The sequence below is a fragment of the Nicotiana tabacum genome, chromosome 2 (assembly GCF_000715075.1).
Source record: "Nicotiana tabacum cultivar K326 chromosome 2, ASM71507v2, whole genome shotgun sequence".
Taxonomy (NCBI): domain Eukaryota; kingdom Viridiplantae; phylum Streptophyta; class Magnoliopsida; order Solanales; family Solanaceae; genus Nicotiana; species Nicotiana tabacum.
The window spans coordinates 106492263-106510613 of NC_134081.1; the positions used below are offsets into that span (position 1 = coordinate 106492263).

The 18351-nt window shown below is 36.4% G+C and overlaps 1 protein-coding gene across 1 annotated transcript; it reads left to right on the forward strand.

The window, feature by feature from the left end:
* Positions 1-544: 544 nt before the first annotated feature.
* Positions 545-5478, forward strand: LOC107818323 (external alternative NAD(P)H-ubiquinone oxidoreductase B1, mitochondrial-like). The gene is made up of 10 exons (XM_016644315.2): positions 545-712; positions 1241-1517; positions 1976-2179; positions 2309-2559; positions 2657-2876; positions 3089-3193; positions 3750-4013; positions 4152-4273; positions 4834-4953; positions 5308-5478. Exons 1-10 carry the CDS (start codon positions 633-635, stop codon positions 5393-5395), a joined length of 1731 nt encoding a protein of 576 aa, XP_016499801.1. The 5' UTR covers positions 545-632; the 3' UTR covers positions 5396-5478.
* Positions 5479-18351: the final 12873 nt, after the last annotated feature.

Here is an 18351-nt window from a genome sequence, read left to right on the forward strand (position 1 = left end):
CTACGCCACGGGTTGCGCGATGCACTACCTAGGGCGCTACACTGGACCATTTTTTCGTTTTGTTCCTTTTTGTTTCAAATCGTGCACTTTCGTCCCACATTACCTCCGGATGACTCCTACACATAAAAATATCACAAATTAGCACAAATTATTACATTACACATCCGAAATCTACGGAAAATGAGTAAAATGCGAGGCAATATGCGTATAAATATACATACTTTAAGCCGAATATCAACTTTTAAATAATCTTTTATATAATTAAACCACTAATTTTTTTTTGACACTAAATTTGAATTGATAACCAAGAAAATATATGAATTTATTTATACCTTTTGGCTGAACAAAAAGAAAAATATTAAAATGGTGAATAGGAGTTTAGAGTTTAGACAGAGCTAGGAAGTTACAAGTGGCGTTACACTGTCTTAATTAACGTTTTTAAGATCTGTTAGTCCGGTGTTGACTCGAGTAAGCCGCTTCCCAAATGCCATGCTGGACAAAGTGAAGCTGCCACGTCCAACACTTCCCTGCTTTGACACTCTCTGTATCCTCAAGTCTCACTTCTTCCATATCCTTTAATCAGATCATAATGTAATAGAAATGCAAATTAAGAAGAGGAACAATTAAAGAAGATGAGAGGTTTCTCATATTTGAAAAGAGCTCTCCATATCCGCTCTTCTTATTCCAGACTTTTGGTTGCCTCCTGTATCAGGTTTATTATGTTTGATCCCTTTGATTATGGTCGATTTTTGGTCATGTTTGCAAATTATTAACAGTTTCTCATTCTTTCTTATGTAGTAATACAGAAAATGACACTGTATAGTCCTCTGGAAATAATAGCCGAAAAAATATTTTATATATATATATATATATATTTCTGTATGTTATATACAAAAATATACAAATTTTATACACTTTTGTGGTTATGGGATATAATTAGTTTCGGCTGTGGACTAAAATTGATCTTGCCCTGTGTAATACAAAGCATTGTTCTTAATCCAATTATGTGTGACTGAATTACAACGTTTCTGAATTGCATTTTTTTAATCTCTCTTTCGTTTTGTTTTTGCTTTTGGACTCCTGGAATTCCATCAATACTTTTTTACCTCTTTCTTAATTTGCCTTGAAAATGTCAACTTCGGGCTTATGGTTGGCCCTTTTGTTCTAAGTGTTCAATCTATTAGTATGCATGTAATATTTTTTAGAGACTGATCGCTTTTCTTTTGTATAATCTTAACAGTAGCGGAGGTCTCATAGTATATGCAGAATGTAATGTAGACAGCAACGAAAAAGTTGTCCAAAAGAGTCGATCAGATTCAGGGAAGAAGAAAATAGTGGTACTTGGAACAGGATGGGCTGGTACTAGTTTCCTAAAGGATATGGATATTTCTTCCTATGATATTGAAGTGGTTTCTCCGCGTAACTACTTTGCGTTTACTCCATTGTTACCTAGTGTCACTTGTGGAACAGTCGAGGCACGGAGCGTTGTTGAGCCAGTGAGAAACATTATAAAGAAGGTAAAATGAGTTCTCATTACAACTTGTTTCGAGTGTGATCATAGAAAAACTTGGAGCCAATGTTTGCACTAAGCAGATAAATACATAACATGTATGTTTAACATATACTTTTATCAGTTAACCATGGTGAATTATATGTATTCTCATAACAATGTATCACTTAAATATGATAAAGCAATGTAGTTTGGTGTAAATAGAGTGTATAACTGGATCCAGTGGCAAAACAAGATTTTCACTAAGGGGATTCCGAAAAATAAAAAAAAGTAAACACGCAAAGAAACTAAGGGAATTCAACATCTAATATGAGTACACAACCTTATATACACATTATAATATTCGGGCGAAGAGGGTTCGGCTGAACCCCCTTTTGCCCACCTAGCTCCGCCCCTGACTGGATCATTTAGTGTTGTACTTGATTGATACAAATGTATTTTTTTTATTCTTGATTTGTCTGACAGAGAAGTGGAGAAATACAATTTTGGGAAGCAGAATGTCTCAAGATTGATCCTGAAAACCATAAAGTCCTTTGCCATTCTCTTGTGGAAAATTTGGTTGGAGAGAATGATTTTGCCCTAGAATATGACTATTTGGTTGTAGCAGTAGGAGCTCAAGTAAATACTTTTAACACTTCAGGTGTCTTGGAACATTGTCACTTTTTGAAGGTAGACTTCTCTGCCTTTATAGACCTTTTCTGATTATATATAGTAACATCTTTCCAATTGCAAGAAGGTTCTCTTCTTGAGCTGCTAAGTTTTCGATTTCTCAAATAGAATGAATCATGTGTCATACAGGAAGTCGAAGACGCTCAAAGGATTCGGAGAACTGTCATAGATTGTTTTGAAAAAGCTGTGCTCCCGGGCTTAAGTGAAGAAGAGCGAAGGACCAACCTCCATTTTGTTATAGTTGGAGGGGGTCCAACTGGAGTGGAATTTGCAGCAGAGTTACATGACTTTGTTCATGAAGATTTGGTAAAATTATACCCTTCAGTTAAGGATCTAGTGAAGATAACGGTCATCCAATCTGGAGATCATATCCTGAACACGTAAGATTTCACAAACTCAAGTGTCAATTTCAAAAAAATGAGATTATTCCTATATTGGACAACTTATTAGAGATCATATATAATGTCTTGACTATAGGTTTGATGAAAGAATTAGCTCATTTGCTGAACAGAAGTTTCAAAGAGATGGAATTGAGGTTTTGACAGGTTGCCGTGTCGTTAGTGTTTCTGAACATTCAGTTAACATGAAAGTAAAATCAACAGGAGAATATGATGTTGTACCTCATGGGATGGTTGTATGGTCAACTGGAGTTGGTACTCGCCCTTTTGTGAAGGATTTCATGGAACAAATTGGCCAGGTGTGTTTGCAGTTTGCACCATTGACTGTTTTGTCAATTAAGCTCCAATAGAGGCTCAAAATAGCAACCCGATGCACTAAGCTTCAGCTATGCTCCCAGAAAGAGTCGGACCACATTGGGATCCGTTACACACATCCTTATACCTTGGCAAAAGTGCAAGACCACTTAATCATGACCATATATGTGTTTTTTTTTACCTGTTTCTTTGGCAGGGAAAGAGATGGATTCTAGCAACTGATGAATGGTTGCGAGTAACGGGTTGTCCTGATGTGTATGCTATTGGTGATTGTGCCACTGTAGATCAACGTAAAATTATGGTATGCAAGCCTTGACCAAGTACTTATGAGTATTTCAGGATATCTTAATCTACATGATATTTATTCCCCAGCTCTGTTTTTTCTTCTTTTATGATAAATGACTTTCATGAATATGTAAAACACAGTCATAAATTTCAATATAGTTTAGTTCCAACAAATTATATCCTTTTACCTTTTTTCCCCGGTTAACTGGATACTTATGTGTGTATATATATATGTAACTAAATTACAGTAGCGTAGGAGCACTGCTTCCTGGTAATGTAGCATTGTAAACTAAGTTACTACTACTATTACAAGCCAATGTAGTTCTTTAAAAAATAGTTCCTAGGATGTCTGCCCATTTAGCATTTGCGGCCAACATAGTAGGAACTACAAAAGAGTGTGGTCTGTGTCAAACAGCTTCCTTTTTGCACCTCCCTTCGCGAGGAGGTCCGCTACTTGGTTCTGATCTGGGTATCCTCTACTTTCTTCTGCTAGCACAGCAGTTAATATTTGCTAGATTCATGATATTGACATGTCTTCATTTTGCATTTTTGTGTGTCACTATGTGGTTCAGGAAGATATTTCAACCATTTTTGAAGCTGCGGATACGGATCATTCTGGAACCTTAACTATAGAAGAATTTCAAGATGTTTTGGAAGACATAATCATCCGATATCCTCAAGTGGAGTTGTATCTGAAGAGCAATCAGTTATTTGAAGTAACAGAGTTATTCAAGGATTCAGAGGGAAATGAAAGAGAGGAGGTAGATATTGAAGGGTTTAAGTTAGCTCTTTCTCATGTAGATTCCCAAATGAAGAGTCTACCTGCTACTGCTCAGGTATATATATGTTCGTAATTGTATCCATTGATGACATCCTAATGTTTTCCCATAGTCAAAGGGAACGCGAGGACCATTCCTTTTGTTTTACGTCATTAGTTGCTATCAGTTTCATTGTTTTTTTCACGTGCTAGCTAGGTTGCTGCTCAACAAGGTTCGTATCTTGCCAGCTGCTTTAACCGTTGGGAGCAATGCAACGCTAAGCCTGAAGGCCCGCGCCTCTTTGGAAGTGCGGGGCGTCATGCATTTTTACCCTTCCGGTATGGCTTGCTCACACTAGCATGATCCAAGACTTCTCTTTTTTGTTCCAAAAATTATACTGTCATATATGCATCATGTTAAATGTAGGGTAGGTTGTCTACATTACACCCCTTGGGGTACGGTCCTTCCCTGGATCCTGGATGGACGTGGGATACTTTGTGCACTGCGCTGATCTTTATTACGTGAAGGACTATTCTAGTAAATTTTAATTTGTACCTTATAAGTCTGTTACACAAGTTCCTCAGCAAAGAAGGGCAGAAAATCATAATACAAAACATCTTTAAAAATATTGTTCTCTGGGCTTCTTCTAGCTAGGCAATCAGTGAGTTGATTTTCCTCCCTGTAAATGTGGTATAGGCATGACCTATCCAAGTTGTCTAACAGGTACTTGCAATCAATTAAAATGTGTGAGTTTATGCGCACCCCAATTTCAAAATCCTTAGTCCACTGACTTAAAATCCTTAGTCCACCTCTTACTTAATTGATCTAAAAAATGGCCTCATTACCTCTCTCTCGGATCCAAGGTAATTGACATGTCAATAATATTGTTCAATTTCAGGTATCGACATTTAGGGCAATTTGCACCATTAGGTGGGGAGCAAGCAGCAGCAGAACTTCCAGGAGACTGGGTTTCAATGGGTCGTAGCACACAGTGGCTCTGGTATTCTGTATATGCAAGGTGAATAAATATTCACAGCTTTCATGAATATTATTTAATAATTGGTTCACGCAGGGGCGGAGCTACAGTAGTGGGTGCGGGTTCGGGCGAACCCAGTGACTTTTTCCGGAACCCTGTATTTGTATTGAAATATTTACTAAATCTATATAAATATATACTGCCGAACCCAGTAACAAAAGGGGTCTTGGTTCAATGGTAAGGGTTGTGGGTTCGCTGGAAAAGATGGGGTTTCGATTCTCCCTGGAAGCAATGTTTTATTTTAAAATTTAGAACCCACACACTTAAATCTCTCGCTCCGCCCGTAATATTTTTTTTCAAGTGTCTAAAATGTGGTGACAATATTTGGCATTTCAGCAAGCAAGTTAGCTGGCGTACAAGGATCCTAGTGGTCTGGGACTGGACAAGAAGATACATTTTCGGAAGAGATTCAAGCCGAATATGATGGCTTTAACCCTGTTTTAGAATTGCTTGTTCTATACCTTTTTGCTTACCACATGAATATGAATATGATGCAATAAAACAATACTGGAGTATCATATTTTTTATTTATATAAACATAATATTCCTGTACATTGACTAGTACTTATTAATTTGTTTATTATATATACTCACGCACATACAACATGAAGTAACGTAATAGCGAGACTATATTTCATCCTTGACTTGTTTATCTTTGGTTAAACTCCTGTTTCTGGCCATCACGATTTAAAATAATCCTACACTATTTCGTGTTTATTTTATTTATTTATGTAATTTTTAGGGAGTTGAATTAATTATGTTAATTGGTTTAAAAACTTGTATTAGTAGCCCGGGTATAAGGTTTGATGAGATTAGTAAACCAAATTCACCACTGGCAAGCTTAGCAAGGGAGAATTAACAAAGAGATAGTTGAAAATAACTTGCTAGGTGTCATCACTATAGGATGTTGTTGATGGCTATATTTCCACTTGTAATTTTGCTTTGACGTGGGAACGGTGGAAGAGTACTGCTTCTCTAATTCTTCTATTATTATAAATAGTATATATATCCCAACTTCCCATTAAAAAAGAAGGAAAAGATTTGTGGGAGAAGAAAGAATTTATTAGCTAGTGGGACAGGCATTTAACGATGCCAAATCTGTGGTTTCACAAAGGGTTGGTGTTAGATAGAAAAGAAGATTAGAAATTAATAAGCTTGATCATGTTAAGAGGGACAAAGAAAAAGAGTTCATTGGTACTAATTAGTAAGCAATGGCATTTGGGTTGATGGAATACTGTTTCGAGACTCATCTTTGAAGCTCATCAGGCATGTTATTTCTACCTAATCTTAATTCCTTACCTTTCATATTCATATTAGTGATTAACTTCCACTGCTTGATCTATTCTATTATACCTTTAACAGAGCCAGAATCGTCGGCATTATAATTATAATTAGAATAAAAACAGGACAAAATCATTTAGTTTAGTCTAATTTCTGGAAATGAAGTATATTAAACAACAGACATAATAATAATAATTTTTCTTTAATTAGAAGAAATAAAATGCTAAGTTGACACTCGCATTAGGTGTTAATAGACGGGTTGGGTCATATTGGATAGTTAATTGGGTTAGCACAACGAAATGAATCATTATCCAATTCAGTCAAATTTTGCATGGATCAAGATATATATGTTGAACAATGGGTCGTATTCAAAGTCGCTCAACATATATAGAACACTACTAGAAATTCGGTAAAAACTGACCAAAAAAACCGACCAACGTTGGTCGGTAATGGCCAATAACCGACCAAAACGCGACCATTTACGTGTGAACGGTATTTTAGGGGTCGAAAAGGAATACCGACCAAAGTTAGTCGAAAATTACCGACCAAAGTTGGTCGAAAATTACCGACCAACTTTGGTCGGTCAATTAAATTCAAAAAAAAAATATTACAAAAAAACCCAACCAAAGTCGGTCGGTTTTTTCCGACCAAAGTTGGTCGGTATTTTAATTATGTAATCAAAAGATTCACCATCTGGGAATCGAACCGGGATCTATACTGTGGCAGGATACTATTCTACCACTAGACCATTGGTGCATTTTGTTTTAAGACTGTCTTTTATTTGATTTATACTCTTTAATTGTATTTTCGCACGAAAATAACCGACCAAAGTTGGTCGGTTTTATTAAAAAGTAAAATTACCGACCAAAGTTGGTCGGTTTTTTTAAATGACCGGCCGAATTAACCGACCAATTTTGGTCGGTTTTTTTAATATTAATTTTTATTTATTTTAATTGAAAAACTGACCAAAGTTGATCGGTTTCTTGAAAAATAAATTTTGCGGGACTCAAAAATAGTTTCCCGCATTTTTGCGCTAAATAAAACCGACCAAAGTTGGTCGGTTTCGTAAAAATAAAATTAAAAAATAAAATATTTTGAAAAACCGACCAACTTTGGTCGATTTTTTGGTCGGTTTTTTGATTGACCAAAGTCGGTCGGTTTTTGCCGAATTTCTAGTAGTGGAAGAACCTGGTTTTTCTATGTGTTCCTTATACTACTATTGCGGAATAATAAATGCGGAAAGTAAAGAACACAAGTATTTTACGTGAAAAACACGTGGCTCAAAAGGTGAAACAACCACGACCTACTACCTAGTAGGATTTTTCCCAACACTTCACTAAATCACTGAGCCAAAAACAGCATTTACAAAACTCTTTGTAAACCTAATGATTACCTCTAACCCTTTGTGGCAACCAACCTCTAGCTGCTGCGACAACTTCAAGTTAACTCTAACTTGAATACTTCACTCAAAGTACCTAGTACAATTGCTTCTAGATAAAGCTGAAATGTACAACTCAAAAGCCCTACTACAATGAAACTAAAATAAAAGACAGACACTTGGAACTGATTCCTCAATTTGGTTCATGTAGCTTCAGGTTCGTACACTTGAATCACACCAGAATTGCTTGCAAAATGCCTTGCTATTTTGCTCTCCACTCACGTTTAACTTCAGCGTTTGTGCGTATAGATAAAATGAGAACATCCTGAAATATATAGAGTTAGTAGAATAGGAATTAACTAGAAGTCTAATGCTTTACTCTTCTTTGGTGGAAGAGTTCTAGTTATCTTCAACTTCTAACTCCTCTCTTATCTAGGATAGAGTTCTCTTCAAGTAAGGAGTTCTTCTCCTTATCACTTATGCACCATTTTCGTTCAGGAGATATCAGATATAACCACTTAAGCTTATCTCCTTCACGAGCATGCCTTGTGCTTGAATCTGCCCGTATCTGTGTACACTGTGTATGAACCTGGTTCATGCTTGAGTTTCTTTGTCAATCATCAAAACAAACTTCACTTAGACCAACAAATTCCCCTTTTTGATGATGACAAACTCTGTGCTTTTCATAAGCATAAGCCCTATTTCAATTCAGCTCAACATCAATACAATGTTAGAACACTTTTCTTTTTAAAGTCACAAATCATCAAGGACAAGGTTCATTAGGTTATAAACATCACAGTCCAAATTAAAAAGCACAACATATCTTTCCCCTTTTGGCATCATCGAAAAGTTGCATAATTATGTTAAATAACCATATTTTAATATATATATCACTCATGGCCACTGAGGCTACTTCAAATGCAATCATGAGGTCAAGCATCATATATCAATTTAATGATATTAGCTATCTAAGAAGCATCAACAAACAGTTAAAGCACAATAACAGTTGATTAGCATTGATACTAGTCATCCACAAAGCATAAAGAAAAATAAATATATTGGATCATGGGCAAAAAGAATAAAATAAAATTCCATTCGGGTCACTGGTTTGTCTAACTAGGTTAGGAAGGTTTCAAGGCTGGGAAGAACCAGGTTCTTGGTTTCTAGCCTGAAGTAGCTTTAGCATATCTTGAAGAATGCCTTCATTCTTCTCCTTCTCCTTTGCAAGCTCAGCCTTGAGAGCATGCCTTTCAGTTTTTACTTCAGCCAACCTCTTCTTCAGCCTCTCAATCTCAACATCCTTAGCCCCACTCTCTTACACCAAGGCTCTTACTTTGCTGTTCACAGGCACCATCTTGGATAAACCAGATTCTTTAGCAACAACATGAAATTCATAGTCACAAGTAGTCAAGGTGTTTGCTCCAAAATGATCCTTGCTTGTACCAACATCCTATTTCTTGAGGGGTACCTTGAAATGAGCTAGTACATCCGTGAGAATGAAACCATAGGGTATGCCATGAGTTTTGGTTCCAGTTAGAACCCTATCAAGAAGCTGGATGATATACCCAGGCCAATTGATCTGCCTCCCACTATCTAGGTATTCCACAAGGACCAGGTCCATGAATGTGAAAATGTGCCCTTTTTTTCCTGCCTGGGCAGCACAACCTTGTTAACAAATTCAAACAACACTTTGTGGGGTGGCTTCATCTTACTTTTGTATACAGCCTTGGGCTGAAGCTCTTCCTCATTGTTAGCAAACTTCCTTGTAATGGCAAGTGAGGTGGGGAGGTCTTTTAGGCTTGGTCATTTTAACTTTTTGTAATCATTGTACCCTTCAGCAGGTACTCCCAGAATTTCTCCCAATTCCTTGTCATCAAAGCTCACAGTCACCCCTTTTACGACACTGGTGTCTCTGTCATTTTTTATCTCACAATTTTTTATGAACTCCACAATCTCAGTTCTGGCAAGCTTTCCATCCATCTGAAGCACCATGTCCTTCCAAACCTGCAGTTGTAGTTTTTCCAGCAGCATCATCATGCCTTCCTCCTCCAAGTCCCTGAGGAGTCTACCCTTCAAGTTCGTTCTTTTCCAAAAATTAACCCTCTTGTCCTGCTCTTCATCAGATTCCTCTTCTTCTTCACTCTCTTCTTCCTCTACTACTTTCACTTTTCTAAACTTCATGGCAGACCTGGTTCTTTTTGCCAAGGTAGAAGGTTCTGCAAACTTTGTCTTCGAAGGAGACTTCTTTTTGGAAGTCTTTATTTTCTTTGCCTTTGGAATCACAACCTCCACCTCTTCTGCCTCCTCTTCATCATGAAGGACCATCTCCTCAATTTAAACTGCCTCAATAGGCTCACTCACTTTCCTCTTTCCCTTTGCAGCAACTTTTCTTTTGCTTTCTTTCAAGGCCTTTTCAAGTTCAGCCTCACTCTGCTTCTTTTGACTTCTTGTAGCTCTTCCTCTTGTGGGAGGAATCTCTATAGGGATAGAAGAGGAATCCTTTCTCTTCTTGTTTTCCCTAGCAGTTCCAGGGATTTAAACTCCTGAACTCTTCTTCCTTTTTGGATTATAGCTGTCAGACACGCGTTTCAGTAGGTCTTTGAGGGCTTCCTGTACTGATGGAACAGATTTTTGAACATTCTTCCCCATCCTAACCAACCCCTCAGTAGCTTCTCCAGACCCACTACCCCTTTTTTTCTCTCAAACGTTTTTCCTCTCCAGTAGATTCCTCTCTCCACACTACCATAACTCTTGTTTCTTTAGTCAAACCAATAGGAGTAGGTGAAGATTCAGCCACTCCTGTGCCAATTCCCCTCATATCACCTTGAACACCCTCACTCTCTTTTCCTTTTTTCTTTTTATTTTTACCACCCAGTTTTCCATATTTAGTTGTTTGAAAAAACGTTGAGGACTTTCCCTAGAATTTAGGCACTTATTGCGTTTTGGGACTCTCTTTGGGTGAAACTGGTACATTTTGTAACGGATAAGCTCAAGGAAGGTTAGAATTAAATGGGACTCTCCTTTTGATTATAATCCAAATATAATTATTTCAAAATATGCAGAGTGGAGAGTACGTATCAAGTAATCTTGATGAACCAGGTTATTCACTAAGAAATATCTTGTGTAAGTCTAAATTTTACAAGAGAATAAAGATAATATCATTAGAGATTAATGAGATATTTTAGCATATGACACAAGAGTATACTAGTGAAAGTATGAGATTGAGGAAAATCTATTCTAATTATGTAAAAAATTCACAAATTATTTAACCAATTTTTGAGTTAGAACTGGTTCCTTTTATGTGATCTTAATCATCCCTATTTCTAACCTGTTCCTTTCAAAGTGATCTCTACTTAGAGATTTTGTGAATATGTCAGCTATTTGCTTGTCAGTAGCACAAAATTCCATAGTGATCAAACCCTTTTCATAATTGTCCTTCAAAAAATGGTGCCTAACATATATGTGCTTTGTTCTTTTGTGATGAACTGGGTTCTTGGTCATACTAATTGCACTAGTATCATTATAAAAGATGGGGATACAACCTATATCAATTCCAAAGTCCATTAATTGTTGTTTGATCCATAACAATTGAGCACAACATGAGGCAGCAACAACATACTTAGCTTCAGCAGTAGACAAGACCATAGAATTTTGCTTTTTGGTGGCCCAAGACACAAGACACGAGCCAAGAAAGTGTGCCATATCTGAGGTACTCTTTCTATCCACAAGAAAACCTGCATAATCAGCATCAGCATATCCTACTAAATTGAAATTACTATCTTTTAGATACCATAGGCAGAGGTCAGTGGTGCCTTTTAGGTATCTCAAGATCTTTTTGACAGCAATCAAGTGAGACTCCTTTTGATTCGCCTGAAATCTAGCACAAAGGCCTACACTGAAAACAGTAACAGGTCTACTAGCAGTGAGATATAACAAAGAGCCAATCATTCCCCTATACAACTTCTGATCAACAGATGAATCGGGTTCATCTATATCCAATTTTGTGGTTGTTGCTATAGGTGTGTCAATTTCTTTGGAGTCTTCTATTTTAAACCTTTTAAGCAACTATTTCACATACTTCTACTGATAGATCATAGTTTCATTTGAATTTTGTTTAATTTATAAGCCAAAAAAGAAATTAAGCTCACCAAATTCATTCCCCATTAGTTTAGCAAATTCTTTACTTAACTTATCAGTAGTTGCTCCCAAATTATATTATCAACATATATCTGAACTACCAAGAGATCTTTACTTTTTTCTTTCAAGAATAAAGTATTGTTAATTTTACCTTTCTTGTACCCATGCTCAAGCAAGAATTTTGATAATCTTTCATACCATGCTCTTGGAGCCTGCTTGAGCCCATAAAGTTCCTTGTCAAGCTTGTACACATGATCAAGATATTTCTTGCTTTTAAAGCCCGGAGGTTGCTTGACAAACACTTATTTCTTTAGATAGCCATTGAGGAAGGCACTCTTACATTCATCTGATGAAGAGTGAATTCCATGTAGGCATCAAAGGCTATAAAGAGTCTAATTGCTTACAATCTTACAACTTGAGCAAAAGTCTCATCATAGTTTATGCCTTCTACTTGACCATATCCTTGAACCACCAATCTTGCTTGGTTGAGTTCATCTAGCATTGTATTCAACCAATCTGCATCCTACAAAGCCTCAGTAACATTTTTAGGTTCAATAAGAGATAAAAAAATATCAAAAGCACAAAGATTCTTCAAAGAAGATCTGGTTTTGATTCTAGAGGTTGGATCAGTAATTATGTTCTCAATGGGATGAGAACTTTGATACTTGTAAGGTTTCACAACCAGCTGGTTTCCCCTAGATGTTCCTTCAATGTTTTGTTGCTGAGGAATAGGTTCATGGACAGGTTCCCTCGAGATTTGAGGATCAGTTCCTCTTTGTTCAGTTCCCTATATCAAGTTGCCCCGGGTGGAAGGACCTGTTCTATCACCTATTCCTTCCTCTGATGTAGCTTCAGTTTGGGATGTGAATTTATTTGAGTTTCTTACCAGCCCAATTGCTTCATCATCATGTTCCTGCCTCTTAGAATGAATGTTAGTTTCGTCAAAAACCACATGTACACTTTCTTCTACACACATAGTTCTGTTGTTATAAATCTTATAAGCTTTACTATGTGAAGAATATCCTAAGAATACTCCTTCATCACTTATGGGATCAAAGTTACCTAGGGAGTCTTTATCATTATTCTGCACAAAGCACTTGCATCCAAATGCCCTAAGATGGGATATATTTGGCTTTCTCCCTTTAAGGAACTCATAGGGAGTTTCTCAATAAGAGGTCTAGTCATGCACCTATTTATAATGTAGCATGCAGTATTCATAGCTTCTGTCCAGAAACTATAGAGCCGTTTACTAGAAAGAAGCATAGTCTTAGCCATTTCTTCCAATGTCCTATTCTTTCTTTCAGCTACTCAATTTTGTTGTGGAGTACTAGGAGCAGAAAAATTATGAGTTTTGACATGCTCATCACAAAATTTAGCAAATTTAGCATTCTCGAATTCAGTACCATGATCAGACCTAATTGATGCAAGTTGATTGACTAGTTATTTCTGAGTTTTTCTAACAAAAGAAGTGAACACGTCAAATGCTTCATCTTTAGATGTTAAAAATAATGTCCAAGTAAACCTAGAGTAATCATCAACAAGCACCATAATATATCTCTTACCATCCCTGCTCAGTATTCTCATTGGATCACAAAGATTCATATGGACCAGTTCCATCGTCCTGGTAATGCTTACCATTTTCCCGCTTTGGAAAGAGGATCTTACGTGCTTCCCCCTTGCACAAGCCTCACAAACTTTATCTTCCTTGAACTTATTGTTAGGCAGCCCTATCACCAAGTTCTTGGAGACTAATTTATTGAGTTGGCTTAGACTAACATCTCCAAGTCTTTTGTGCCAAAGGAGGGGATCGTTATCCAACACACTTAAGCAAGTGAGTTCATTATCTGAAAGTGTGGACAAATTCACAACATATATGTTGTTCACTCTTTTCCCTGTAAAACTATCTTGTCAGTGGTAAGATTAATCACAAAGCATTTTATAGGGGTGAATGCTACCGTGTTACCTCTATAACACAATTGTGATACACTTTTTAGACTGTACTTCAGTCTATCTATCAAGTAGACATTCTCAATAAAGTGAGAATCAGTCTTACTTACCTTTCCAACCCCAATGATCTCACGTTTCTTCCCATTTTCAAAGGAGACATTACCTCCTTTAAGGTCCTCAAGTGAAAGAAATTGGTTCTTGCTTCCTGTTATATGCTTTGAGCAACCACTGTCCATGTACCCTATTTGGTTGTTCCCTTTCACTTGGACCTACAAAAAGAAATCAGGGTTTAGTCTTAGGAACCCAAACTAGTTTGGGTCCCTTTCTATAGGCAAAAGGGTGAATCAAATTCTTTTTAGCCCAACTTGGCAGCCTTGAACAAAATCTTTGTTCTTTTGACTTGCTTTTTCTTTTGCAGTGCATTCACTTTTATAGTGACCAGTGTTATCACAGTGTGTGCAAATCTTGTTCTTAGGAAGTGTAAGATATTTACTTTTGGGATCCCACTTAGGTGCACGGTTCCCAAAGCCAAGTCCTTTTATGTTGTTAATGTGGTGTTCTTGTAGCTATGAAAGTGCATCAGAGGACCTATTCCATTTACAGGTTCTGTCTAGCTCATGCTTGACCTTGCTTAGATCCTCCTTTAGAATTCTTACCTGTTCATCTCTCTTGTACAACTCATTTTTTATTTTTCCTACATTTTCTTCTAAAGTGAGTTGTGTGTGATCAACTGTCTTTTTGCCTGTTCCTAATTTAAATTTTAGATTTTTAGATCTAAGCTCTAGGACAGTTGAGTCAAGTGCATGAACCTGGTTCTTCAACACAGTATTTTCACTTACAGTTTCACTAGCCCTAAGTTCCAGATTTTTGCACTTAGCATTCAAAATCACACATTCTTTAGACAACTGTTCTTTTTTATTATTTATATCCTCAGATTCATCAATTAGCTCTAGTAGCAACTCAAATAACCTTTCTTTAGATAAAAATTTAATCTTGTCTTTGAGATGAAAGACACTTATCTCAGTTTCTTCATCAGATTCTCCAATGGCCATAAGTGCTCGTTCATCCTCATCATCACCATCTGAGCTTTCATTTGAGCTTTCTCCCCAAGCAGCGACCATAGCCTTGGTTGATCCTTTGTTGTTTCTTTTCTTGGGTTGAACTTGTTCATTCTTCCTGTTCCTTCGTTCTGCTTTTTCCTTCTTCCATTCAATTTCCCACAAAGGATAGTTTTTGATGTGATGATCAGGCTTTCCACACTTATGGCAGCCATCATCGGTTTGCTTCTCAGGAGCTTTTTCCTTGCTGTAGCTTCCACTTCTTGAAGAACCCTTTCCTCTCCTCAGGTACTTCTTGAAGTCTTTGGTGATCATAGCCATTTCATCATCTTCCAGATCAAAACTTTCAGTGATTCTGAGTGCCAAGCTTCTTTCCTTCTTAGGTATATCCATCTTCACAGTTTGTCTCCTAAGTTCATAAGCAGTGAGATTTTCAATCAATTCATCTAGTGGAAGAATAGCAATGTTCTTTGACTCCTAGATGGCAGTGATCTTGCTTTCCCAAGTGATTGGCAAGACCCTAGTAAGTATCTTCTCAACCTCTTTTCTTGAGGAATAATCCTTCCAAAAGATTTTAGTGCATTTGTCAGTGTAGTGAACCTTGTGTACATCTCTTGAATGGTTTCTCCATCCTTCATAGCAAAGTTCTCATACTGAGAGTACAATAGAGTTCCTCTAGATCTCTTCACTTGAGTAGTTCCTTCATGAGCCACCTGTAGTGTGTCCCAAATTTGCTTAGCAGTGGCATAACCCTGGATTCTACTGTACTCTTCTGGACCAAGTCCACAAATAAGCCATTTCTTGGCTTTAGCATTCTTCTCCCACTTCTTCAAGTCCTCAGCAATGCAATCCGCTCTTGTCTTTGGCACATCTACTCCTTCAATATTTTTCTTCAATGTAGCTAGTGGACCATCAATGACAATGTCCCATAGCTCATAGTCCTCTCCTTGAATGTGATCTCTCATTCTGTTCTTCCACCAAGAGTAGAGTTAGCCATTAAAGATTAATGGCCTAGTAGTGGATTGTCCTTCCTAGTTTCCAGGTGGTGCACTCATATTGATCTTCTCCTAAGGTATTAGCCTCTTCAAGGATAACCCGCTCTGATACCAATTGTTGTTTGGTACTTCAATACCACATAAGAGGAGGTGGGATAATTTGTGTGGTGTCCAATTTTTTACGTGCACAAATTATAGAAGGACCCTGGTTCTTCTATGTGTTCCTTATACTATAGTTACAGAATAATAAATGCGGAAAGTAAAGAACACAAGTATTTTACGTGGAAAACATCTGGCTCAAAAGGTGAAAAAACCATGACCTACTATCTAGTAGGATTTTTCCCAACACTTCACTGAATCACTAAGCCAAAAATAGTATTTACAAAACTCTTTGTAAGCCTAAGGATTACCTCTAACCCTTTGTGGCAACCGGCCTCTAGCTGTTGCGACAACTTCAAGTTAACTCTAACTTGAGTACTTCACTCAAAGTACCTAGTACAATTGCTTCTAGATAAAGCTGAAAGGTACAACTCAAAAGCCCTACTATAATGAAACTAGAATAAAAGACAGACACTTGGAACTGGTTCTTCTCTCTGGTTCATGTAGCTTCGGGTTCGCACACTTGTATCACACAAGAATTGCTTGCAAAATGCCTTGCTATTTTGCTCTCCACTTACGTTTAACTTCAGCGTTTGTACGTACCTGTAAAATGAGAACATCTTGAAATATATAGAGTTAGTAGAATAGGAAATAACTAAAAGTCTAATGCTTTGCTATTCCTTGGTGGAAGAGTTCTAGTTAGATTCAACTTCTAACTCCTCCATTATCTAGGATAGAGTTCTCTTCGAGTAAGGAGTCCTTCTCCTTATCACTTATGTAACCTTTTCGTTCAGGATATATCAGATATAACCACTTAAGCTTATCTCTTTCACGTGCATACCTTGTGCTTGAATGGGCCCGTATCTGTGTACACTGTGTATGGACCTGGTTCATGCTTGAGTTCCTTTGTCAATCATCAAAACAAACTTTACTTAGTCCAACAGTTATGTTGTTGTTATTATTAACTATACAAGTAAAATCTATAGTCTAAGAATTATAGATTTTAACTTTGCTTTATGTCAATAACAACTTATTTGTTAATGAAATAATCAGATTTTTTGTTGGATTATATATTTTCACAGTCTATGCATAATTTGACTGTAAATTCAAAATTAGCATTTAACCATTTTTTGTGTGTTTGTAAATGTTGGTACGACCGTACAAGAAGATATCAAAACAACATCGTAAGATTCTATACAAACATCATAAGATAACACGACTTGTCACGTATACTTTTAGCTTTGAAGTTGATAGTATTAAAATCTAGTTTTAGTCTCATTGCTCAATCGACTTGTACAAAATTATGAATTCACGATTGTCATAGCATCAAACTATAAATTCACTATTGATTGGTCACACCGTCTTGGTGCTTACATAAATCGCTCAAGTAGCCGTATCGGTACAGCTTTCTCAAAACTACTCGATCTCCAGTTCGTTGTAATGCCAAATATGGACATGATCATCTTTCAATTCTTTATACAATGACTTTATTTTCAAAATATAAGTACATTATACTTTAGCCATTTAAATACTTCCTATGCCCCAATTTATGTGATACAGTTCGAATATCGAGATTTAAAACACCTTAATTTTGGCTGTTAATTGGGACCAGTGACGTAGCCATATTATATCAAGGGTGTTCAAGCTTACATCCTTTGTCGCATAATTGTACTGCATATATAGGTTAAATATTATTTTATATGGTTATATATTATATTTTAAACACCCTTAACATAATTAAGTGAAGTCATCCAATGGTCCAAGATGTTCAAAGTGAGGTGTTGTTCAAGGGTTTGAATCCTTATCTTTTTGTTTGCCAAAACAAAACGAGACCACCTTGTGTGGTTTGTTTGACTCTTTTTCAATCAAAACAATTTCTAATAAATAACTCTTAAAACTTAAAATTGGGGTAAAAAAAATAATTAATATTAAAAGTTATTTTCAAATTTTATAATTTGAAAGTCAAGCTCTACAAAAATTTCTTCAACAAAAGTCCTCTACATACTATAGACGCTCTCGACGCTCTCGTTTCTTTGATTTTATGCTTACTTTTATTGGTTGTTGTCTTGTTTTATATTAGTTTTAATTTATAAAATTATAGTTCTATACAAGTGTGGTAATTGTTTAGCTAAATGTTGCGTAGTTTGATTTGAAAAAATTCAGTGCACCCATTCATTGAAAAATATTGACTTCCTTAAAAGTTTGAATACCCTTGGCGAGATTCCTGGCTACTCTTCTAATTGGGACACTTAATCTTTAAATTTTTTGAAATAAAATTTACATATTTGGAAACTACACAAAAGTATTATAAGTTACAATAATTAATAATTTAAAATATTTAAAAGGTATATAAAAATATTATGAAAAGAAAATCGTTTAACTCTTGAAATCTGAATTGCATCGTATAAGAGTATTTGTATTAAATGCCTGTAGTTAGGGGTGTTCATGTTTCGGTTTGGATCAGTTTTTCCCTAAAAAGAAACCA

Excerpts from the sequence above, each read along its gene's own strand:
- LOC107818323 (XM_016644315.2), top strand. The coding sequence starts at position 633 with ATGAGAGGTTTCTCATATTTGAAAAGAGCTCTCCATATCCGCTCTTCT. Across the intron at positions 2,560-2,656 it reads GGAGATCATATCCTGAACAC|GTTTGATGAAAGAATTAGCT; the intron begins GTAAGATTTCAC and ends TCTTGACTATAG. Across the intron at positions 4,274-4,833 it reads CATGCATTTTTACCCTTCCG|GTATCGACATTTAGGGCAAT; the intron begins GTATGGCTTGCT and ends GTTCAATTTCAG.